Source organism: Tachyglossus aculeatus, chromosome 1 (assembly GCF_015852505.1).
Source record: "Tachyglossus aculeatus isolate mTacAcu1 chromosome 1, mTacAcu1.pri, whole genome shotgun sequence".
In the NCBI taxonomy this organism is placed as follows: domain Eukaryota; kingdom Metazoa; phylum Chordata; class Mammalia; order Monotremata; family Tachyglossidae; genus Tachyglossus; species Tachyglossus aculeatus.
The window spans coordinates 147,497,476-147,524,142 of record NC_052066.1 but is presented as its reverse complement, the minus strand read 5'-3'; the positions used below and the strand labels follow the sequence as shown (position 1 = coordinate 147,524,142).

The window sequence follows — 26,667 nt, the reverse complement described above, 5'->3', positions numbered from 1 at the left end:
TGAAAGGGGAATTGTTACAGAAAAACTGAGTTTAAGTGCTGTCTTCCAGTGTAAGTCATAACTGGCTTACTTGGATTCTTAATCAGGAGTGTAATAACTGTTTTCTATGTGGCCAAATGACCAAGGTGAATAGTGGCTTGCCTGGTCACACGTCACTGTTCTCATCCTCTGTCTTGGCAATGATGGCGGCTTTGCAGGCTTCAGGTTTTAGCAGGAAATAACTTTTTTTCCTTGTCCCCTCCAGCGGATGCCGAGTTATTGGTTACAGTGATGCTAAGGGAGGATATCCCAGGGGACCCTTCGCAAACTCACTGAAGATTTGGAGGCTTGGCTTTCCAGATAGATGTCAATTGTTTTGAGTTTTATGTCTGAGTTTTATATTTTATAAAAGGTGGAGTTTATTTTAGATTTTATGTATGTATATATATTTTATATCTGAGAGCCAAAGTTGTAACCCTTCTTAAGCTAAACCATGGTCTTCTTCCTGTATATTCTTTAATATGGGGAAGCTATGTGGCTTATTGGAAAGAGCACGGGCCTGGGAGTGAGAGAACCTGTGTTCTAATTCCAGCTCAGCTACTTGCCTGCTGTGTGACCTTGGACAAGTGACTTAACTTCTCTATACCTCAGTTTCCTCATCTGTAAAATGAGAATTAAGTCCTACTACCCCCTACTTAGAATGTGAGCCTCACTTTGGACAGAGAGGGACTGTGTCCAATCTGATTATCTTGTATCTATCCCAGCGCTTAGAATAGTGCTGGGCATATACATAGTAGGTGCTTGATGATGATTATTATCATTATTATTATTATTAACTTGGGTAAAAAGAAGCAAAATTGGATTGTCTTAATATAAAAGGTCTTCATTTTTTGGAAATGTGAATGGTAACACCCGCATTGTCCACATTTAAATTACCTCAGTGTATTTTTACAGAACTCTGTATTAATCGATTATATTTATTGAGCACATACTGAGTGCAGAGCACTGTACCAACCTCTTGGGAGAGTACAATATAACAGAGTTGATAGACACGTTCAGCGTGGCTCAGTGGAAAAGAGCGCGGGCTTTGGAGTCAGAGGTCATGGGTCCAAATCCCAGCTCCACCAATTGTCAGCTGAGTGACTTTGGGCAAGTCACTTAATTTCTCTGTGCCTCAGTTACCCCATCTGTAAAATGGGGATGAAGACTGTGAGCCCCCTGTGGGACAACCTGATCACCTTGTAACCTCCCCTGCGCTTAGAACAGTGCTTTGCACATAGTAAGCGCTTAAAAAATGCCATCAAAAAAAAAGAAGAAAGTTCCTGTTGCATTACTCCCCTATGTCCATCACACATAGGCACAACCATTTCTTTTAACACTGCATCTCACTGTATCCAGACAGGCCTGTATTATCAGATGAGCATTGCCAAATTCTGCTGTTATATTTTTGCCAAAACAGCTAGCATTTCTGAAGACTCGGGCCAAACTAAGTGTAGGTAAATCTTTCTATTAGTTCTTATAGATCTAAATTTGTGAGGCATCTTTTGCAACCTTTACTCTATCTGCTATTCAAGAAATGTTCTGTTTAATTCTGGTTTTGGGGGGATAAGTGCTTCTTTCCCTGGCCAGATTTCAGGATTCTTTATAATTGAATAGGTAATTGAAACTTTTAAGGGAGGATTCAACAGGTAACTTAAAAAAAACTCTGTAGTGTGCCTGACAAGGCAAAAATGATCTATTATTATCTTAAGTAGTCCATGCTACTAAGAGTAGTGGTCCTTGTGTAAAGTGGTTGAAAACTTTGGTAACTGACCACCAGTCTTGATTTAACTGAATGTGTGTGAAGTCAGTCAGTCGTATTTATTGAGCGCTTACAGTGTGCAGAGCACTGTACTAAGTGTTTGGGGAGAGTACAGTGTATCAATAAACAGATACATTCCCTGCCCACAATGAGCTTACATGGCCTATGTTCCCAGCTGTAGTTACAACTTTCGTGGCTGTTTCTCTGACATACTTCTTTGTCTCAGAGACTGCCCAGTGCTTTACCTAAAATGAATTCCTCTATTCTGATTGCATGCCAGGTGGGCAAATATGTTGTGCTCTGCTCCCATCTCCCAACAGTTCATGCTGTATGGCCTGGAGCTTTGCTGCCATGTTTCCTCATAATGTTCCTATACTGTGAGCCCGTTGTTGGGTAGGGACCGTCTCTATATGTTGCCAACTTGGACTTCCCAAGCGCTTAGTACAGTGCTCTACACACAGTAAGCACTCAATAAATACGATTGAATGAATGAATGAATACCCACCTGCTCTGTTTTGGGAACCCTGCTTCTGCTTGCCTAATAGTAGCTGTGTAGGTATTTTGCTGTTATCTATCTTCTACACGTCTCGATTCCAGCTGAATTTCACTCTGATACTGGTGGACTGGCTATATTACAGGATCTCTGAGGTAATCCTATCCTTTCTTCTGATAAGGCTAGCTCTAGGTGACACCGAGGAAACCTCTCGAAACTATAATTGATCTCTGAGGCAAGCCAGAGGGGTATATAGCTTCTTTGAGGATTTTGAGAGTCAAAAATGGAAAATTCAGGCAATCCAATTCCTTCTGGCATTGCCTGTGGGACAAAGGATTGTCAATACCCACATTTCCCAAACACCCCCCCTAATATTAATGATCTCACACTGAACTAAATTTAATTCTCGTTCATCTTAGAGTCTTTTTTTTAAAAGCAACCCAGAGGGTTTATTAATGTTCACTTAAGTATTAATCTATATATTGTAACTATTCTCTCCTTGGAAATGTCAAAATGTGATTGTCATTAGCAGCCTGCTTTGTCATTCCCCTAGAACGTAATCGTGCTTAAAATAACTCTTTGGAACAGGGGAGGACACAGGTTTGGATAAATCTGTGAGTGGCTGCGTTGGAAAGGCCACTGACTCCTTTCTGTTCCTTTGAAGAAGACTCATCCCCACCAGAGGTGATAACCCTCCATAAGGCTAAATGAAGGCACGTCTCTCATGTGCACTCCTCCTACATCTCCATTTCGGAACTCCTTGAACTTCTCATCAGCTGGCTTGAGAGAGGGAGGAGGGAGCGGGGGAAATTTCAGACCTCAGAGAGTCTGGCAATGCATCTCTGCTATGTATGCAAAGGTGCACGCATACACCCAATGTGCCTGCTGGGATTAGAAGGGACACATGCAAAACACAATGTGCCTTTACAACCCCACCCTGCTGAAATGAATTCAGCCTCGCCAGTTATAGACCCCATAGGATTCTAGGAAGTAGATCTCTGCCTAGGAATGACATTACACTTCAGATTTGGGGATTTCCTGCCCCTCAGACTCTAATAATTCTTTTTATATATTAAGCACTTACTACGTGCCAGGAACCATACTAAGTGCTGGGGTAGAACCAAGATAGGTTGGACACAGTCCACATCCCACATGAGGCTCACAATCTTAATCCCCATTTTACAGATGAGGTAACTGAGACAAAGAGAACCTAAGTGACTTGTCCAGGGTTGCACAGCAAACAACTGGTGGAGCCGGGATTAGGACCCAGTTCCTCTGATTCCAAGGCCCATGCTCTTTCCACTAGGCCCTGCAATCTCTTTCCACTAGGCTTCTACTGGTTTGACCAGGAGCTTCATGTGGTCCATCTAGGAAAAATATTAGCAAAGACCATCTCATGCTTCCGGATCTGGATTCTCAAGTTTGGAAGTTCATTCTCAGTTCATTCTCAGTCTCCTTTGCTGGCTCCTCCTCCCCCTCCCATCCTCTTACTGTAGGGGTTCCTCAAGGGTCAGTTCTTGGTCCCCTTCTGTTCTCTATCTACACTCACTCCCTTGGTGAACTCATTTGCTCCCATGGCTTCAACTATCATCTCTACGCTGATGACACCCAAATCTACATCTCCACCCCTACTCTCTCTCCCTCCCTCCAGGCTCGTATCTCCTCCTGCCTTCAGGATATCTCCATCTGGATGTCTGCCCGCCATCTAAAACTCAACATGTCCAAGACTGAGCTCCTTATCTTCCCTCCCAAACCCTGTCCTCTCCCTGACTTTCCTGTCACTGTAGACGGCACTACCATCCTTCCCGTCTCACAAGCCCGCAAACTTGGTGTCATCTTCGACTCCACTCTCTCATTCACCTCACACATCCAGGCTGTCACCAAAACCTGCCAGTCTCACCTCCAGAACATGGCCAAGATCTGCCCTTTCCTCTCCATCCAAACTGCTACCTTGCTGGTTCTGTCTCTCATCCTATCCCGACTGGATTACTGCATCAGCCACCTTTCTGATCTCCCATCCTCCTGTCTCACTCTGCTTCAGTCTATACTTCACTCTGCTGCCCGGATTATCCTTGTACAGAAATTCTCTGGGCATAACGCTCCCCTCCTCAAAAGTCTCCATTGGTTGGTTGCCTGTCAACCTACGAATCAAGCAAAAACTCCTCACTCTCGGCTTCAAGGCTCACCATCACCTCGCCCCCTCCTACCTCACCTCCCTCTCTCCTTCTACAGCCCAGCCCGCACACTCCACTCCTCTGCCACCGCTAACCTCCTCACTGTGCTTCGTTCTCACCTGTCCCACCGTTGACCCATGGCCTGGAATGCCCTCCCTCCACACATCCGCCAAACTAACTCTCTTCCTCTCATCAAAGCCCTACTGGGAGCTCACCTCCTCCAGGAGGCCTTCCCAGACTGAGACCCCTTTTTCCTCTCCTCCTCCCCATCCCCTACACTCTTCCCTGCCTCCTTGCCCTCCCCACAGCACTTGTATATATTTGTACATATTTATTACTTTATTTCTATTAATGATGTGCATATAGCTATAATTCTATTTATTCTGACGGTTTTGACACCTGTCTTCATGTTTTGTTTTGTTTTCTGTCTCCCTCTTCTAGACTGTGAGCCCGTTGTTGGGTAGGGACCGTTTCTATATGTTGCCGACGTACTTTCCAAGTGCTTAGTACAGTGCTGTGCACACAGTAAGTGCTCAATAAATACAATTGAATGAATGAATGGAAGATCATTATGATCATCCAAGCTTCTTTAACTCTCTTTTTTTCTGAAATAAGGAAAAGGAATTGTCCATTTCTGATTGTCTGAACTCAACAGAAAAGGGCAACTTTCTAAAACAAGGTGTTTGATTTAATTTCAAAACCCTTATGCCTAATTATCAAATACTCACGACTGCTTCCTCTAGCCCATATCCTGACCACATACTGGAGAAACATCAGAAGCATCAATAAATGTCTGTCCCTTGTATGAGTCAAAGCTTTTTTCAGCTTGGGGGATACTGGGTTAACTCATTTTCTTAAAATAGCTCTTTAAAAATGCAGTTTTTACTAGCAAAAAATTAAAATAGATTGAAATCAAGTCCTCCAGATAATTATGTCCAATTATAAACTTCATAGTCCCTAAAATTTGTAATATTCTCACTCTGGTGTCTCATCTTTCCTGAAATGAAGTGGTGAATTAGATTTTGCTTATAAATATCAGTAAATGGTTTTGTCAGAAGTTTTCCAAATTTTGATTAGAGAAATAATAATCTCTAACTTTTTGGTTGCAATTATACTATGAGGAAAAAAGCTAAAAGTCTCACACATGTTAGAGGCCACATAGTTTGGGGACAAGCTTATTTTTAAAAAAAATTTATTGTAGAAAATTTACTTTGTCCCTCCTGAATAGTTACAAGCAAAGTCAACAATAGGGACCAAGAGAACATTAGTGAGGTATATATATCATGGACATAGAATTAATGAACTCAGAGTCATTTACCATCTGTCCCTCCAGCATCCTGGAAATAGTAGTAGCAGCAATTATTGAGCACCCATTTGTTATGATGCACTGTACTAGGTACTTGGGAAGTGGAGAATAACAAAAGTGGCACATTGCCAGCCCACTAGGACACTACACTGTAAAAGGAGAGACAAACATAAAAATATTTACAACTAGAGTAGTCAAAATAAAAAAAATCCTCATGTTTTGGGTTTTTTTTTTATAGGACCTTGGTTCTAATCCTGGCCTCTCCACTTATCTGCTGAGTGATGTTGAGCAAATCACTTAACTTCTCTGTGCCTCAGTCACCTCATCTGTAAAACAGGGATTACGACTGTGAGCCCCATGAGGGACATGGATTGTGTCCAACCTGATTAGCTTGTATCACTCCAGTGTTTAGAACAGTGCCTAGCACAAAGTAAGTGCTTAACAGATAGTATAAAAAGTACTTACTATGTGCCAGGCACTGTACTAAGCACTGGGGTAGATATAAGCTAATCAGGTTTGAGTAGTGGGGACATGAGTGCAAAATAATGTATTAGAAAAGTGGTCCGGGCAGCAGAGTGAAATATGGACTGTAAAGGGGAGAGTCTGGCAGCTAGGAGATTTTCGAGGAGGCTGATGCAGTAGTTGAGTCAGGGTACAACACATGTTTGGGTCAGTGTGGTGGCACTTTGAGTGGAGAAGGGGTGGGTTTTGTAAATATTGTTAGGGAGGAAGTGACAGGATTTGGTATTAGATTGAATACTGAGATTAAGAGAGCCTGGAAATAGGATGTGAGGAAATAGAAAATAGGAAATAGGAAATAGAAACAATCACTTGATTGTGAAGGCAAAGTTACTTGGAGAGGATATGAAAGAGAAGCTCAGTCTTAAAAATGTTGAGCTTGAGATGCCAGCAGAACATCCCTAGAGAAATGTCCTCAAGGCAAGAGGAGATGTGAGATTTAATTATAATTCTATTTATTTTTATAATGATGTGTATACATCTATAATTCTGTTTATTTTTAATGGTGCTACTGATGCCTTTTTCCTTGTTTTGATGTCTGTCTCCCCCCTTCTAGACTGTGAGCCCATGTGGGCATGGACTGTCTCTGTTACTGAACTGTACTTCCCAAGTGCTTAGTACAGTGTTCTGCACTCAGTAAGTGCTCAATAAATATGGTTGACTGAATGAATGAGTGAATCTGGGCTATTGGGGGAAACTTAGGAGTTAGTCAAGTAGAGGTGGCAGTTGAAGTTTTGAAAGTACATGAGTTACCCCGGGGAGTCGGTGTAGATTCAGAACCAAGTCCTGAGCTCCACCCACAGTTAGTGGGTGGAAAGCTGAGGAAGCTATTAAAATAATAATATTGTCAATAAAAATGATACTTAAGTGCTTACTAGGTGCTAATGGCTGTACTAAGCGATGGGCTAGGTACAGGATAAGCAGATCGGATAAAGTCCCCGTCCAGTGTGGGGCCCACATCTAAGAGGAATACAGGTGTTGAATTCCCATTTTCCTCAAGGTCACACAGCAGGCAACTGACAGAGCTGGGATTAAACCCAGGCTGTGATTCCCAGACCCGTGCTCCTAGAGATTGAGAAAGACGTCAGAGAACTAGGAGGAGGACTTGGAGAAGACTGTCAGAGGAACCAAGATGAAATGTTTCCAAGAGAAGTGATCCATAGTGTCAGAGACCATCACGAGATCAAGAAGGTTAAGGACAGAGTAGAATCTGTTTTATCTGGCAAGAAGCAGCGTGGCCTAGTGGGCCTGAGCATCACAGGACCTGGGTTCTAATTCCGGCTCTGCCAAATCCTTGCTGTGTGACCTTGAAGTCATTTGACTTTTCTAAGCCTTAGTTCTCATGTTCTCCCTCCTGTTTAGACTGAGCCCCATGCAGGACAGGGACTATGTCCAACCTAATTCACTTGTATCTACCCCAGTGCTTAGAATAGTGTTTGACACATAGTGTTTAACAAATATATATTTTTTTAAAAGTATGTCATTGGTGACCTTAGAGAGAGCACTTGAAGTGGCTGGATTGTAGAATGTCAAGGAGTTGGAGGAGAGGAAGTAGAAGCAGAGAGTGTAAACAGTCCATTCAAGGAGGATGGACAGAAATTGTAGGAAGGAGATGAGGTGATAGCCAAATTGTGCAACTGGATTAGGGGGGATTTTTTAGGATAGGGGAGAGGAGTGGGTTTGAAAGCAAAGGAGGAGCCATCAGAAATGAGCAGTCGAGGCATCGTGATCTCGTTGAAAGAGCTCAGGTTTAAAAGTCAGGAGACCTGAGTTCTAGTCCCTTCTCTGCTATATGTCCTTGGGTCTCTCAACCTCTTTGGGCCTCAGTACTCCCACCTGTAAAATAGGGATTAAACAGGGATTAACCTGTTCTCCCTCCTTCAATTGGGAGCCCTGTGGACATGACTTGGAGAAGCAGCGTGGTTCAGTGGAAAGAGCATGGGCTTTCGAGTCAGTGGTCATGGGTTCAAATGCTGACTCCACCAATTGTCAGCTTTGTGACTTTGGGCAAGTCACTTAACTTCTTTGTACCTCAGTTACCTCATCTGTAAAATGGGGACTGACTGTGAGCCCTCCCGTGGGACAACCTGATCATCTTGTAACCTCCCCAGCGCTTAGAACAGTGCTTTGCACATAGTAAGTGCTTAATAAATGCCGTCATTATTATTTATTATTACTATGACTATGTCCAATAAGAAAAGCAGCATGGCTTATTGGAAAGAGCACAGGCCTGGGATTCAGAAGTACCTGGATTCTAATCCCAACTTCCACCACTTGTCTGCTGTGTGATCTTGGGCAAGTCACTTCTCTGTGCCTCAGTACTCCATCTGTAAAAAGGGGATTAAATCTGTGAGCCCAATATGGGATATGGACTATGTCCCACCTGATTAGTTTATATTTACCACAGCACTTAGTACAGTGCCTGGCACATAATAAGCAACTAACATACCATAAAAGAAATCTGATTATGTCATGTCTAGCCTAGCATTTAGCACATTTAGTACAATAAGTACAGTTGGCAGACCCTTAGACCCTACATGGGGCTCACAGTGACTGTGCCCAACCTGATTAACATATCTTCCCAGCATTTAGAACAGTGATTGGTACATAGTATGTGCTTAACAAATAGCATAATTATAATGATGACAATGTCTGTCTTCAAGGAGCTTACACTCTAGTGGAATAGTAAGCCCTTAATAAATGCCATTATTATTATTATTATTTTTGTGGTTGAAGATGATGGTCAGAGAGGGAAGTAGAGTTGGCACTAGTTGCATACTGCTTCCTCTGGGGTCGCTGCCTCCCACAGAGGTACCACACCGAAGGGACGCCTCCTCCAAGAGGCATTCCTTGACTAAGCCCTCATTTCCTCTTCTCCCACTCCTTTCTGCATCACCCTTGCACTTGCATCCTTCATTCACCCCCTCCCTCAGACCCACAGCCTTTATGTATATAGCCATAGTTTATACTAGTGTCTGTCTCCCCCTGCCCCCCCATCCATTGTTAACTCCTTGTGGGCAGGGAACATGTCTACCAACTCTGTTGTACTGTATTTTCCCAAGCACATAGTATAGTGCTCTGCACACAGTAAGTGCTCAGTAAATATGATTGATTACCAAGACAGAAAAGACTGTTGGAGACTGCCTGGGCCTTGGTCAGAGTTTCCCATAATTGTGGTATTTGTTAATTTCCCATGATGCTTCTTCATTTTCTTTCTGGGATAGTGGTGCAGTCTAACAAGTACTATAATCATAATCATAGAGACTAGTTTCCAGAGGGCACTGGGGAGGTTCCTATTTGGGGCAACCCCCAACCCCTACCCCATCTGTGCCAGAGGCCAGTGACAGGGACTGACCAAGAGCACCTGAATCTATGGAGATTCAAAGCCTATTGGATCTTCCTCAAGAGGCCGTTGCGTTTCTACAAGTAACACTTTGGTGTTTTAATAATAGGAAATAAGAGTTACAGCATTTGACATTATTAGTCAAACAGAAGAATTTTAATTTTTTCAGGAAAAAAGAACTTGGTGAATATACCCTATGTTTTGAAGTTTTAAATAAAAAATTCACCTCAAGTCATGGTAAGGGTTTTTTTTGTCTATTACATCAGCAACTAGAAGGCAGGGTAGTATGCCTATCAGTGATAGTTTAGCCCCCCCCCACCCCCCTAAAATTCGGAATGGTAAAAATTTATCAGAACCTTACGTGTAACCCAAAGAATAGTTTGGCAAAGGCCACCGGAAAACTTTTGAAAAATCAGTGGCCTTTTAGTAAGTGAATAAACCTGTCCCATTTTAATGAGGATCCGAAGTGCGATTTTTAACGACAATTGACTGTAAAAGAGACTATTTCTGACAGTCTGGATAGATTTTTAAGTCCCAATGCCAGTGTGAAAGCGATTCGACTACCACGTACCTGAAAAAGGCTGCGGTTTTGGTTTTGTTTTTTTGTTGGGTTTTTTTTTTTGTTTGGTTTTTTTTTTGGGGGTTGCCTGTTGGCCCGGATAACCTTGCAGTGGAAAGTTTGCAACCATTTTCCCAGCCTCCTGGGTTGGCCCAGTGGAAGTTTATAGCCCGTGCTTCCGTTTGCTAAGAGCCAGCCTCTCTGCCCCAAAGTTCCCGACAAATGGAGACCGCACAAAGCCGAAAAATGTCCAAGCTTTCCAGCGCCCACTGACAGCCAAACAGAAAAGCCCTTTCCATTTGCAGCTTTTTAGTGTCATTTGAAGTTGCAGCTCCGGGCCAATCAGGTTGGGCCCTGCCTGCTGACATCACCGAGCAGCCAGTTCCCTCCAGCTGCAGAGAGCTCTAGTTTGTCTCTTTTTTTTTCTTTTTTTTTTAAACTAAAATGGAGGCTGGTTTCTTGCCTTAAGGAGTCCATTGCCTTCCCTGCTGAAGCCTAGATGTTGACATGTAATAAAGCTGGCAGCAGGATGGTGGTGGATGCAGCCAATTCCAATGGGCCTTTCCAGCCCGTGGCCCTCTTGCACATCAGAGGTGAGTTATTGGGTGTTTCGGTGAAATCGCAACCTTTCTAGGGGCTGGTTAATAAATGGCTATTGTGCTGCTCAGATAAGGAAAGCAGGAAGTCCTTTTTTTAGCAGAGCCCACTTGCGTTTTGCTTGCAAACCTTACAGAATTAGAGGGTGGGGAGGGGAGGTGGAGCGTGAGTTTGGGGTTTGAAGTGCTACTGAGAGAATTTTAGAATTCAAGGAAGCATCGCAGGCATAGTTAAAAGCAGGTTTTCCTGCTTTCTGCCCTCTCTCCCCCCATCCCCCTTTCAAGCCTTGCTGATGTCAAAGGATGTGAAGTCACTAACCCAGTAAGGTAGTGGGGGTGGGCAGGCCTCAGCTAAGTTATCAGTAGGCAAAGTCTAGAATATATTTTCTACATTCGTCCCCTTGCTTTTCCCAGGAAAACATTCTCTAAGATAATTTCAGAGGAATTGCCATTTTAAAATGAGCTTTTGTTTTTAGAAAAGGTTTTCTTCTGATTTTTTTTTCTTTTTTGCAACGAAAACGATCGAGTAGTCCTGTATTTTCAGATATTGAACTTCGGTGTGCATAATTTCTAAAATATTTTAACTGAAGTGCAGACTTAACTGAGTGGAGTGGGATCGCCAAATTTCGTGCACATTGTTTTTTAAGCTAAATTTGCCCTTCCCGTTGGCCTTTTATAATGTGAAATGCCAGCAAGTTGAGATGTGTGTGTGAGCAACAGTAAATTTTAATTGGTTTATCTTTGTTGTCATCACTGATGTTTTTGTGGTGAATACATGAAAAATTACCCTGCAGTACAAACAAGGGAAATTGATTACGACTTGTAGTTTAGAAGCGAAGTAATGTAAGCCAGTGTATGTGGTTTTTAGTATAAGATTTGTCAAATACAGATTTTAAAACGTGTTGGTGTAGAGAGGGAAGAATAGGAAGTAGATTAGACCTTATTATAATTATTTTACAAATCGTATTAGCTGTAACTGCTCCAGATGAATTGAAAAGATATAACTTTATAATGTGACTGTTTCAAATGTCTGTAGTGAGAGAGGGTGGAGGAAGATTTCTAGGTGACTAATAGCCTGTATGACTAAAATGCCGGACAAGATGTTTCAGATCCTAGGGTGTACCCAAAGAAGCCTTTACAGTATCGATTGGATCAAAATGGGGGTTTTCCCATTTGGAAAAAAACTCTTGTACCATTAAGCTAAAAGCAATTGACAGCTAAAATGACAAACTGTTGGCTAAGGAAGGAAATATGTGTGCCTCCAATATTCGAAGTTTTGATTGTAATGCTGGGCGTTTTAGATTCTGGCATAAAATGGAAAGAAGTGCAGCTGATCATCTGACTTTAATTTCTGTTAAATTTATATATTTATTATTGTGGTACGTGCATATGTAATAACCATTTTTTGGATCCCTATAGTAACCTGCATGTAAGCCTTGAGATTTTGTACTTCTGAATCATACTGTTTTTTTAAGGTATAGGGAAAATAAACTTTGAAGTTATTCTAAATAATACCAACTGGTCAAAAAGATGCTGGTTGATATTATTTTTTAAATCCAGATGGTAATTCTTTAATGTTTTTACAGTGCAAGGAAAGCAGTGTTAAGCATATTGCATGGGAGCAGTTTGTGCTCTTTCAAGTAGTAGGAAGTCCTTAAGATACCACTATTCTGAATTATTATTATTAGTAGTATTATAATAATAATCATAATTGTGGTATCAAGAGCTTAGTATGTGCCAAGCATTGTACTAAGTGGTGGGGTGGGTGCAAGGTAATCAAGTCCCATATGGGGCCGCTCAGTCTTAATGGGGAGCACAAGTATTGAATCCTCATTTTTCAGATGAGGGAACTGAGGCACAGAGAAGTTAAGTGCTTTGCCCAAGGTCACACAGCAGACAGGTGGTGGAGCCAAGATTAGAATCCATGCTGTGTGACTCCCAGGCCCTTGCTCGTTCCACTGGAACACACTGATTCCCTATTTATTTCCCAAATTACTCTAATTCCAAACCTAAACAGATTATTGCCCCACAGCTTTTTATGGGTGAAAGATGTTTTAATTAAAAAAAATCCAAGGAAAGCATGTTATAGTTTGACGTGTTAGGATTCATTTTGACTGGTAAAATCCTAAAAGTGCTTTTTTTTAATGCTTATATTTTAAGTTCTTTGTTTTGCTGCCGTGTGTGTGTGTGTGTGTGTGTCATTTGAAATGAAAAATGCATGGTTAAACATCCTCATGCAATTACTGGCCCCATTTCTAGCAGCTGGAAGATTCTCTCCCTGTTCCCTCCGGTAGTCCATTTGACTGAGGAAATCTTTCCAGGGATGGGATTGTGAACCCAAATTTCGTGGTATGAGAGAAACGTAGCTTCTTGGACTGTGTTAGATTTGAGTGGTTTAGGGATTTCTAGTTCTTGGCCTGGTCACTTAAAAAATTATGTGCCTTACTCTGCAACAAAGGAAGTAAATCCATGTTTTCAGTACTTTTTTTAGACAGTAAACTTGTTGTGGTTAGGTAATGTATCTATCAATTCTGTGTACTCTCCCAAGTGCTTAGTACAGTGCTCTACACAATGCATACTCAATCAGTATGATGGATTGAATAGGCTCCATGTGTGTATTTTCAGAAAGGGCAAGTGAGAGAGAAGGGCAAAAGGATGAGAGCAGCAATTCTGATGTTTTGGGGTGGGTTTTAAACCCGTTCTAGAGGGAAAGTATTTTTTAACCAAAGCTATTCGATAATAGTCAACTGTATTCAGTGCTTACTCTTTGGTGTACTTCAGCTATCATATCTCTGCGGATGATTTCCAAATCTTCATCTCCAGCCCTGTACTCTCTCCTTTTCTGCAGATTATTTCTTCCTGCCTTCAGGACATCCCAACTCTGATGTCTCCCCAACACCTCAAACCTAACATGTCTAAAACAGAATTTCTCATATTCCCACCCAAACCCTGCCCTCTCCCTGACTTTCCCATCCTTCCTGTCTCGCAAGCCTGAAACCTTGGCATTACCCTCGACTCATCTCTCTCATTCAGCCTTCATATTCAGTCTGTTCTCATTCAATCTTCATATTCAGTCCGGTCTGTTCAACCTTCGCAGCATCACAGAAATCCACCCTTTCATTTCAAATCAAACTGTTACCTCATTAATCCAAGCATTTATCCTATTCTGCCTTGATTTTCTGCTTCCGCCCCCTCGCTTGACTGCTTTGCCTGAGTCTCCAGTCCATACTTCACTCTGCTGCCTGGATCATTTTTCTGCAAAAGCATTCAGACCACCTCTGACCTGCAGTCAACCCCGTTTTTATTCAGTCATATTTGAGCGCTTACTGTGTGCAAAGCACTGTACTAAGCGCTTAAAAACAGCTTCTCCTTTCTAAATGACCAGTGTTTACCATAGAGCAGTGCTTCTCAACTTGTGTGCCTTGGCAGGTTTTAAGATTGAGAGCCGCAGCCAGGCACCTTCCGTGTGACCTTCCGTGTTTTGTTACCTCCAGAAAGGCATGTGATGGGAACATTTTTAAAAAAAGTTCTATTTTATCTTTCCCCTAGATGTGGTTCCTCATCACCTGCTCATCTGGAAAAGGGTTAAGAATCCTAAACCCTAGGTGGGAAAAAGGGGGGGAAGGGGGGGGAGAGAGAGAGAGAGCCCTTACCTGAAAAAAGATAGCACTTTTTCCCCCCTCATGACTAAAGCAACAGCACATCAAGAGCAGGAGAATTAGATTGGGGAAAGGGAAAAATCTCCCTTCACTTATACCTGCAAAAAAAAAATTCCTTTGAAAATGCTGTTAATCCTTGATATTTTATCAGTTCAACTATGGTTACTCTACCTCTCATACAGTCCTTTGTGTTTTCTTGTGTACTCTCCCACACACTATATAATTGTAAATTTTGCATTAGTAGAACTTTTCTGCACTATTAGAACCCAACCAGAAGTGACTGAGGGAGACTTTTACCTTCTTTGAAGTTCCTTAAGGTATGTTAGTAACCAAAGTAACAAACAGCTCTCTAGGTAATTACACATTTGTGTATCCTTTCATTAGAGCCTTCAGTTTTATTTGCAGTCTTTCCTCAGCAAAGATTTCATACAGCCATGGCCATCTTTTAGTATGAATGTTTCTCTTATGAATTTTGTCTTGCAAAATTATCATCCCTGATATGCTAATTAATTTCTAATAAAGTAACAGTTTTTAGAAATTGCCATTTTGTGTTTACGTTGGAAACTGCTGTGAAATAAAGCCCTGTTGCAAAAGCCGTGTTCTCCCTCTAGACTGTAAACTTGTTGTGGGCAGGAAATGTGTTTACCAACTCAGCTATATTGTACTCTCCCAAGCTCTTAATACAGTGCTCTGCACACAGTAAGCACGTAGCATGGCTTAATGAGTAGAGCTTGGCTCAGGGAGTCAGAAGGATCTGGGTTCTAATTCCAGCTCTGCCTCTTGCCTGCTGTGTGATTTCAGATAAGTCATTTAACTTTTCTATGCCTGTTACCTCATACATAAAATGGGGATTGAGCCACATGTGGGATATGGGCTCTGGCCCAATCTGATTGACTTGTATCTACCCCAGCGCTTAGTACAGTAATATTATGCAGCAAATAATAAGTACTTAATGACTTCTGTTAAAAAAAATTGATTGCATGAATGATTGATTGCAGTAAATGATATTAATAGGAAGTATGAGAGTAATTGTAATGTAGTCCAACTCTTATGTTTTTATTCTACCTGCATTGTGGCATATCTTTTTTGTGTGTTTATTTTGAAGTGAAGCATCAGATTAGGGCAGAATTCCTCCAAAGTAAACATAGTTCCATATGTCAGATTTGGTAGCAACAGAGAAGTAAAACTGCCAAGATGTTTAGTATTTTATACAGCATATCAAATTAGAAAGCTATATTCAAAGAATAGCTGTTAGTGATGTGAAATTTTCCTTACCTCTTCCCCATTTTTCTGCAGTTCAGAGTGTTTATGGTAATATATAACTTGTTTGCTGTAAATGTGAGTATAAATGAGGTTGTACACAAATTATTAGAATAAAAGTAAAAGGAGCTGTATCATACATTCTGTGAAGTTCCATTGATATGATTTGTGTGTAAATATTGCTAACACTGATTATACTGACAGTGCAGTCCATCAGACTTGGTTTTATCGGGGGTAAGCATAAATTCCAAGATAATGCAAATGAGGCTCCTCAGATCCAATAAATGCCCCCTATTGAGGTTGGACCAAAAATATTTTTATTGCCAATCACACGTCCACATTGATTTTAAACTTACCTTTTTCTGGCCAGGTTGATTTATCAACACTAAAGAATATTGATCCTTTGCATCTGAGAAGAACACTGCCCATATTTTCTAACTCAAGGGAGGAAGATATCAAAAGATAGCCCTCCAGTTTTCAGTATCAGCCCTGAACCACACACTGACAGAAAGGGGATAAGCTGCTGCCAAAAGAAGCCCAAATCCTATTTTTCCACCATCGCCTTTAAACCTGCTAACTAGCTTTATATTCATAAATCTCAAATCCTTGTTAAGCCATTCAAAGGAGGGAAAAGTAGTGGAAACAAATGTACTGATTAGTCCTTTTTTAAAAAAATATTGCAACAGTAAAGACATGTAACATTACTTTTCCTGAAGTAACCCTTGATTGTATACCAACCAATATTCTTTTTTAATAGTATTTAAGCTTTACTATGTGCCAGGCTAAACAACTAAGGTAGATAGAAGCTAATCAGGCTGGACACAGTCCATGTTCCACATCGGGCTCATAGTCTTAATCCACATTTTACAGATGAGGTAACTGAGGTACAGAGAAGTGAAGTGACATGTCCATGGTCACAAAGCAGACAAGTGGTGAAGCCAGGATTAGAACAGCGTGGCTCAGTGGAAAGAGCACGGGCTTTGGAGTCAGAGGTCATGGGTTCGAATGCCGGCTCCACCACGTGTCTGCTGTGTGACCTTGGGCAAGTCACTTAACTTCTCGGAGCCTCAGTTACCTCATCTGTAAAATGGGGATGATAACTGTGAGCCCCATGCGGGACAACCTGATCACCTTGTACCCCCCCCAGCGCTTAGAACAGTGCTGTGCACATAGTAAGCGCTTAACAACTGCCATCATTAAATTAAATTAAACCAGGTCCTTCCGACTCCCAGGCCCATGCTTTTTCCTCTAGCCCTCGCTGCTTCCTTGGTAAATGTTTCTATTTTATATTTTAAGCTTCAGAGGATAGATGCCTTTAAGGGATTAACTTTCACTGTTATGAAGGAAGGTTGCGAAGCCTCAAATTTCAAAATACTCTTAGGAAATATTTAATTTTTAGAAATTAATTAGCTAGGCCATCTGGAATAAATTGTGGGAGGATAACTTTATACATCTCAAATATCTGCATTTATAAGTTGGGTGTTGTGACAAATGTAGTCATTTGCTATCTGTGATCTTTTAACCATGGAATATTTAGCCATCTTTTGCATCACCGTAAGCTCGTTATGGGCAGGGAGCCGACTCTCTTGTACACTCCCAAACAGTACACTGCTCTGCACTGATTGATCAGTTAGATTTATAATCAGTTCTACAATTGCACTTTCTGGGGCCTGTCCAGTGATAATGCAAAGATGACATTTGGGGAATTGACAAAGAATCATAGGAATCACATGTTAAGCTGTTTGTGTGAGTGCCAACCATAATTGCATAAAATAAAAATGCTTTAAAGATAATTTGTACATAGGTTTTTATATATTCTCCAAAGGTAGGTAACTAGAAGAAATTATGTGATATTTGCCACACCCCCAACCCCACAGCACTTATCAATCAGTCGTATTTATTGAGCGCTTACTGTGTGCAGAGCACTGTACTAAGCGCTTGGGAAGTACAAGTTGGCAACATATAGAGACAGTCCCTACCCAACAGTGGGCTCACAATCTAGAAGGGGGAGACAGAGAACAAAACCAAAATATTAACAAAATAAAATAAATGGAATAGATATGTACAAGTAAAATAAATAGAGTAATAAATATGTACAAACATATATACATATATACAGGTGCTGTGGGGAAGGGAAGGAGGTAAGACGGGGGAGATGGAGAGGGGGGTGAGGAGGAGAGGAAGGAGGGGGCTCAGTCTGGGAAGGCCTCCTGGAGGAGCTGAGCTCTCAGTAGCTCTCATACAGCACTTATGTACATATCTTTAAATTATATAGTGTAAATTTATGTTAATGTCTGTCTACCCCTTTCATTCATTGAGGGCTTACTTTTGCAGACACTGTGCTAAGCGCTTGGAAAGTACAATTTGGCAACAGGTAGAGACAATCCCTACCCAACAACAGACTTACATGTAGAAGGAGGAGACAGACAACAGAACAAGTAGACAGGCATCAATAGACTGTAAGCTCTTTATAGGTAGGGACCATGTCTGCTAATTCTGTTGTACTCTCCCAAGCGCTTAGCAGAGTGCTTTACGTGTGGTAAGTGCTCAATAAATAATAATAATAATAATGATGATGGTACTTGTTAAGCGCTTACTATGTGCAAAGCACTGTTCTAAGTGCTGGGTAGGTTACAAGGTGATCAGGTTGTCCCACGGGGGGGCTCACAGTTTTAATCCCCATTTTACAGATGAGGTAACTGAGGCCCAGAGAAGTTAAGTGACTTGCCCAAAGTCACACAGCTGACAGTTCCTGGAGCTGGGATTTGAACCCATGACCTCCAACTCCAAAGCCCGTGCTCTTTCCACTGAGCCATGCTGCTTCCCCTACCATTGATTGGTTAATTGACTAATAAAGCTCTCAGTGCTCTGCTTGACTGTTCAAGACTTGTACTTTGGAGAGTATATCTGTATTTTTCATCCTATCACGTGGACAAAATATTTCCTCCCCAAATAGAAGGACTTGGCTTTTTCTTTGTTTTGTTTTTTAAACTGCAACCTTACACTAAAAAAAACATGAATGAGGTTATTGTAATCTGTATGGTCATCAGATCTCCAAAATGGAATTCTGGGTTTGTGTAATTAAAAGGTTAAAATTGAGTTAAACAGTTAAACTATTCTTTGCTCCCTTTGTTGCTCAGTTTTCAGTGGTGTTATGTTTAAGCAAGATGGGAAATTTTTGAAATGGCTTTGACCTGTGACGCCTTGCACATCTTTCCACCCATGTTTCCGCTTTCAACGTCCTTATCTCAGTCTTTCTTTTTTCTCTGTCCATTGAGAGACTGGGAGGTAGGAGGAGGAAGGAGTCATCTGGCTCATTCTAAAATTTATTCATATTTGATACCTTAAAATTACTAAGCACATTGACAGAGAGCTCAAAATTCTCAAAGATCAGTTTGCTGAGGGTTCCTGCAAACAATAGCACATGAGCCTCTGCCCAGTACAACAGCTCATCACCCTCTTCTCACTTCCAGTACTGTAGTTTAGTCTGCCCTGCTAGAAAGTACTAATAATAATAGTCACGATGGTATTTGTAAGCACTTGCTCTGTGCCAAGCACTGAACTAAGCGCTGGGGTAGATACAAGGTTTGTCAGCTTGGACATGGTCCTTGTCCCACCTGGGACTCACAGTCTTAATCCCTATTTTGCAGGTGAGGTAACTCAGGCCCAGAGAAGTGAAGTGACTTGCCCAAGGTCACACAGCAGACAAAGTGACGGAGCCGGGATTAGAACTGACGCTCTTCTGGCTCCCCAGGCCATGCTGTATTCTGTATAAATATGCTGTATGAATATGATTGATTGATTGATTGTATTCACTGCTCCATGCAGCTTCTCAGTGGCCCCCTGGGGCCTGGCTGGCCTCTTTGTATCTTGTGAATTGTAATTCTCAGCAAATTTCCCACCTGTCCCACACAGGATACTTCACCTGACAGACTGAGACCAAAACAGACCTGGGCATGCAGTTCCCTCCCTTCCTGGCCTTGCCCAGATAACAGGGACACGTTGCATAGAATGTCCAACCTCATTTGCTTTTATCCACCCCAGCGCCTAGTACAGTGCCTGGCACATAGTAAGTGCTTAGCAAATACCATCATTATTATCATCATTAGGGTACCCGCTGTTATTGTACTCTTTCTCCTAAGTGCTTATTCATTCACTCATTCATTCAAACATATTTATTGAGCGCTTACTGTGTGCAGAGCACTGTACTAAGCGCTTGGGAAGTACAAGTTGGCAACATATAGAGACGGTCCCTACCCAACAGTCTTCTAGACTGTGAGCCTGTTGTTGGGTAGGGACCGTCTCTATATGTTGCCAACTTGTACTTCCCAAGTGCTTAGTACAGTGCTCTGAACACAGTGCTCAATAAATATGACTGAATGAATGAATGATTAGAAGGGGGAAATCTGTACAAATATACAAGTGCTGTGGGAAGGGGGCGGAGGTAGGGCTGGGCGGAGGAGGAGAAGTGACTTGCCCAAGGTCACATAGCAGACAAGTGGCCGAGCCAGGACTAGAACCAGTGCTCTGCACACGGTAAGTGCTCAGTAAATATTGAGACCAGGGGCTCTTCGGAGCTGTAATGCCTAATGATGCATAGCATACCATACCTTGTAGTAGGAGAGGTATATGCTCTGTGTAATTGTTTAGGCAGGACTCCCCTAGCAACCTGATTGGCTATTTGGACAAGCAGATTATCAGGATTTTTTCAAGATGGGCCATGATATTGCCAGTTTTTTCCAATGGTCATGTTCTGTTCCTTTTTTCCAAACATAGTAGAGAAGCTGTGAGTTTGCACTAGTATGACTTTATTTGCTGCTCTAAAAATGCTGAAGACTTTTCAGTTTTGCTATACATCCCATTCAGGGTTTTTACAGAATTTACGTTCAACTATTGCTATTTATTAAATCTGACGTAGAGATTCTCCCCCTTTTAGACTGTGAGCCCATTGTTGAGTAGGGACCATCTCTATAAGTTGCCGACTTGTACTTCCCAAGCACTTAGTGCAAGTGCTCTGCACACGGTAAGCACTCAATAAATATGATAGAATGAATGATAAGACTCTTGGATAATCTGTTGGGCCCCAGTGCCATATTGGTGCATGGGAACCAACAATTTACTGAGTAACCAGTTGGTGTTCTCGCAGTTGTAAAGTTGGGATAGGAACTCCAACTCTCCGGATCAGCCTCAGTCCAGATTGTGGAGGATCAGCTGCCTTACCCCGATTTCCAGATCATTTCCAGCAGTTCATTGGTGACTCATTGAAGCCCCAGGAAACGATTGTCGGCACCTTGATGTTTATTGCTCCCCAAGGACAATGTTCAGCAAATTCTAATTTGTCATGGAACCCTTCATACGAATGGTTTTGTCCTTTCTTTCATTCTTCAGGCTCCTTTGTGCATTATTGATAACGGTTGTCAACTTAGATTGTTTTATATGCAATTTAATGGCCTCAAAATGAAATCACTGATCATTGTGGAGGAAGGTTTTTTTTTTCATTTTCAGCATTTTTTATATTTAAATCTGTCCCTTTTGTTAAATGGCATTTAAGTGCTTACTATGTGCCAGGCGCTGTGATCCCTGGCATCGTGGATAGAGCACAGGCCTGGGAGTCAGAAGATCATGGGTTCTAATTCTGGCTCTGCCTGCCCCTTATCTGCTGAGTGGCCTTGAGCAAATCACTTGACTTCTCTGTGCCTCAGTTACCTCATATGTAAAATGGGGATTGACTGTGAGCCCCAGATGGGACTGAGACTGTGTCCAACCCGATTTGTGTGTATCCACCCCAGCGCTTAGTACAGTGCCTGGCACGTAGGTCAGGTCTTAACAAATACCGTAGTAAGTATTATTATTCATAAACTGTGTGGTCTAATGTTAACATAACCCAAAATTCTTGGAGCAGTTTCTCTTCACCTTCTATTTTCATCCTACCCTGGGAAAATCCCTGATCTTTACTTTTTAGACTGGACATGTAGAAGCCATAATGCTCGGGACAACCTCATCTTGGCATAATGGAAAACTACTTTTTAATTTTATTAATCAGAGATATAATTTTATTTAATTAATGCAACCTAGAAATAGTTGTAGGTAGGATAAAACCTTTGTTCATAAATGAATTTATAGTATTTACTTGATTACTTTGTGAAGCTATTTTATGAAATGTGAAAGTTAATTGTTACTGTAGAAAGTATCCAGTAGTGCTTCTGCAGATTCCAAGATAGCTCTAGCTTGGTGGGTAGGTGATGTGCAAAAAAGGACACTGAATTAGAAGTTAAAAGGTCTGATATTTTCTTTATACTTTAGAAAAAAAATGGGAGCATCACTTAACCTTTACTATGTCTTGGTCTCCATCTGAAAAATAGGGTGATCACTGTCTTCATAAAATGAGCACTTCAGTCATAATAATAATAATAAGTAATAATTATGGTATTTGTTTGCTGCCACCAAATTTTTGTCATCAGTCTCTATTCATAACCTGTTTCTTTTTATATTAACATGACTCTGGCATGTTCAATTTTTAGTACCTTCTTGAGTTGGACACATGGTGCAGGGCAAAACCAAGAAAGAATGTCAAGATAGATAAATGAGATTCAGAAAAATATGTTGTCTGAGAAAGATAATGCTTTTCCAAGAAGTTTCTTTCTATTAAAAGCTTTTCATAAAACTTTCAAAATATGCATATGATTGTATCACATTCTTCCAAAAGTTTTTTTTTATTGTAGGAGGCTGAACTGACAGTTTCCTAGGAATTAATCAATCATATTTATTGGGTACTTACTGTGTGCAAAATACTATTGTTTGGGAGGGTGCAGTATAACAAAGTTGGTAGACACACTCCCTGCCCACAACGAGCTTATGGTCTAACGGGGGAGGCAGATATTAATATGAACAGATATATTATGGGTATGTACATAAGCGCTGTGGGGTTGAGGGAATGGTAAATAAAGGGGGATGCAGAAGGGAGTAGGCGAAGAGGAAATGAGGGCTTGGTCAAAGAAGGCCTCTTGGAGTAGATGTGCTTTTAATAAGGCTTTGAAGATGGGGAGAGTGATTGTCAGATATGAAGTCAGGTAGTTCAGAGAGGTGCAGTGAGTAGGTTGGCATTAGGGCAGCGAAGTATGCGGACTGGGTTGTAGTAGGAAAGCGGCTAGGTAAAGTGAGAGGGGGCAAGGTGAATGTGTGCTTTAAAACCTGTGATAAAGAGTTTCTGTTTGATGTGGAAGTAGATGGGTACTACTGGAGGTTCTTATGGAGTGGGGAAATGTGGACTGAACAGTTTTGTCGAAAAATGACCCAGGCAGCAGAGTGAAGTATGAACTGAAGTGGGGAGAGGCAGGGTGGTCAGCAAGGAGATGGTTGCAGTAATCAAGGCAGGATAGGGTATATTATATTATATTAACAAAGTAGAAGTAACAAGAATGTAGCTCAGTGTCTCAGTTTCTGAAGTTGAGAAGATATGAGGTTTAGGGAGCACCAGGCTGGATGGAATGATTGTATGGGCCAGTGATGACAGGGAAAGAGTATGAAGAATTAGAAATGTTGGCCTCAAACAGGAGTTAAAAAAAAAAATGGGAACCTTTGACTCCTGCTTATGGAGTCATTCCATACGTTTTGCATGAAGACAGCGGTATTGAAAATTTCAAGTTGCCAGTTTGTATTTTTTTTTTACAAAGAACAATCTTTATTCTGACTGATTCTATGTAGAATAACCTTACAAGTGTTTTAAGCCACTCCTATTTGCAAAGTCAGTGCATTTCTCTGGATTGCAATAAACTTGTAGGAAACAGAGGTCTTATATTGACCAGGAAAATGCTGATTGACACAAATAATTTTCCATGGAAATATGGAATCGAAAGCTGTCCCTGAATTTTGCTCCCAGATGCGTTAACAAAATAAAAAAAAAAACCAGAATAACGAAGAACCATAATGTCCTTTGGCAGGCGGAGTGTGGCTCCAACATGGCTAAAAATTCCAGCTCTAACTGAGGGTCTACAAAATGGGGGTAATGTCTAACTACCTCTGAGGCCTGGTTCTACTTTGTGACTTCTGCCTTGTTGAGCAATTTCATCCGCGTCACCCATGAGCCGTCCCTGAAAACGGCAAGACAGGATCGTCAGCAGTAAGGTCCTGCGCAGTGCAGCCAGTCTATCAGCATTGAGTGATTCCTGCTGCTACACAACTCTACTGGGCTGGGCATGTGCAAAGAATGAGTGACAACAGGAAATCCAAGCAGCCGCTGGGTAGTGCAGCTACAGGCAGGTTGGGCGGAAGACACTCTGAAATCCAACCTCGAGCTAAGAGTGGTGCAGCATAGTCGTGAACTGTTGGAAAATCAAGTAAAGCAGACCATCCTGATGGTTAGCACTCAAATATGGTGACTACTTTCTGATCAGAAGCGTTGAAGACATCGAGTCTTAGTGGCAGATTGTTAAACTGTGCTGGGCTGATTGCCAGTTGGTGCAGTCACAAACCGGGGCAGGTGTTATGTGGCAGTAGATTTGGAAAGGTCTGTTGATCGTGCTTTGGATTTTTCCATAACACCTTTTCACATGGAGAGCAGTCACTACCAGAATCATTTTTAAGTATGTGAGAGAGCATGTGCACGTGAAGGTTTAGTTAACCAATTATTTTAATGCCTTTTTTTTTTTAAAAAAAAAGGCTTAAATGGAAATCAACTGTGATAATTTAATACTAAAATTTCATGAAGAGATGTAAAAATCTTGTGATTAAAAACTAGAAGACATTCAATCAATGATATCCGAGTGCATATTCGTGTAGAGCATTATAGTAATTGTTTGTGAGAGTACAATATAACAGTTTCTTCAACTGCGAAATGGAGATTCAGTACCTGTTCCCCCTCCTACTTGAACTGTGAACTCCTTGTGGAACAGGGACTGTTTCTGACCTGGTTAACTCGTATCTACCCCAGTGCTTAGAATAGTGCTTGACATATAGTAAGCGCTTAACACACACCATAAAAAAAGGTTAGTAGACACGTTCCCTGCTTACAGTCTGGAAAGGAGCATGTTGATCAAGAGTTCTGAATGACTGGAAGAAAAAAATTTATGGGCCAGTTAGCAGCTTCAACTATGATATCCATAGTAATACAAAAGTCTGTCCATGTAAATAATTATACCAGTTAGGTAGAACCTCAGCAGTGTTTCTTCAATATTCAGTATTTTCCCTATGTGCTATATCGTTTGGTAAAATAAGCCAACTGCACCCATTCATGTCTTTTCTAGGTATGTCAAAATAGTATGTTTTGGGTAGCTCCTTCTGTTTTTCGATATTTGGACTCAGTAGAATAATGGAAAATACAGGGCTGCAAACATTTACTCCTAACCACTCCAAAAGTAATTTCAGTTATAAGAATATTAAAAAATATTGCCAGCAAGTGGGTGGTGCTTTTTGAAGTAAGGCAGGCTTACAGTGAGCAGTTCAGCATACTCTTGTGCATAATGATGAAGAGTGTGTGCATAGCATAGTAGTAGTTCAAATGAATATTATTATTTGTTATTAGCACTCATGGAACTTTTAATCTTCAAAGCGCTTTCCAAACATTAATTAATCCTCAGCACCCTTGTGAGGTAAGTAACGAGGTATTATTATCCCCACTTTTACAGTGGAGGAAACCAAACCGAAGAGGTTGCACGACTTGCCTGGGGCCGCTGAAGGAGTTGGTGACAGAGGCAAGACTAGAACTGGGGTTTTCTGACTTACTATCCTGGGCTCAGATCTCTGGGACTTTTCTCTGTGACTGCACCACAGAGACAAATCCCTGGAGTCTTTATCAAACCTATCTCCAGAGCACCTTCTTTTGTGAGCTTTATTTCTACCGGGCACCTGAAACCAAGTTGGGCGATCTTATGGTATCATCTAGAAAAACAGAAGATGCAGATTCTGGGTCACGAAGGTAAGGGTGTAACTTTGGCTTTTGTGGTTAGAATTGGCTGAGTTCGGTCTCTCCTGAACCATTCGATTTCTTGGAGGATCATTTGCTGTCGAGTAGTATTCATCCTGCTTTAGCAGCTGAAATGGCTGGAGTGTTTCCATTCCATTTGGTGAAGACTTGCATTACTGTTTTGTTTTGACTGGAGATGACTTGGAGTATTTCAGTTCTTAAAGACTTACTAATGTTGAATCCTAATGCATTTTGAATCATTCAGTATATTTATCGAGCTCTTGCTGTGTGCAGAGCACTGTACTAAGCACTTAACTGAGAACTTGGCAAATTTTATTTAAATTTGAATAATTTATTTTGAAGCCATAAATTTCTTATTACAATTATAGAAGAAGAATTATTGGAGAAGCAGCGTGGCTCAGTGTCAAGAGCGCGGGTTTGGGAGTCAGAGGTCATGGGTTCGAATCCCCACTCAACCACTTGTCAGCTGTGTGACCTTGGGCAAGCCACTTAACTTCTCCGTGCCTGTTACCTCAACTGTAAAATGAGGATTAAGATTGTGAGCCCCACATGGGACAACCTGATCACCTTCTATCCTCCCCAGCGCTTAGAACAGTGGTTTGCACATAGTAAGCACTTAACAAATACCAACATTATTGTTATTATATTCTTGCTTTCCTTTTCCAAAGATCTAAACTTCAGGCTTTTTTTTTTTTTACTACTTAGCTCTTTAAAAAAATAGTCCTTTCTGCATTTATTTAATTTTCTCTCTAACGTTTTGGAAGTGCATTGTGTTTTCCAAGTATTCTTAATTTTTTTTTCATTTGGGATTGTATTGTGTTGTAATCTGCCTTTTTAAAATAATCCTTTAATTTATGGAACCAGATCACATAAAGTGAGTAAACTGCTTACTCATAAGACTTATTAAAAATAATCAAGTTCACCTGATAGTATCACTTGGTGCGATTGAATAAACAGAATTCACTTGTAAAGGGGAGTGGTGTTTTTCTCCCTCTGCAGAACTACAGATCACAGAGTGGTTTCTGATAGATTGGGCTAACTAGAACCCTGCAGCTG

At 41.2% G+C, this 26,667-nt stretch overlaps 1 protein-coding gene across 5 annotated transcripts in view; it reads left to right on the top strand.

The window, feature by feature from the left end:
- The window catches only part of PPP2R5C (protein phosphatase 2 regulatory subunit B'gamma), a 159,916-nt gene that overhangs the window by 41,133 nt on the left and 92,116 nt on the right, over positions 1–26,667 (top strand). For 2 of the 5 annotated variants that reach the window (XM_038750775.1, XM_038750714.1), the window contains exon 1: positions 10,589–10,767. The exons of the other annotated variants lie outside the window; for them this stretch is intronic. In XM_038750775.1, coding sequence (XP_038606703.1) covers positions 10,674–10,767 — 94 coding nt within the window. In that variant the 5' untranslated portion in view covers positions 10,589–10,673. Of the gene's footprint in view, positions 1–10,588; positions 10,768–26,667 lie in introns of those variants that run through there. 5 annotated transcript variants of the gene reach the window in all.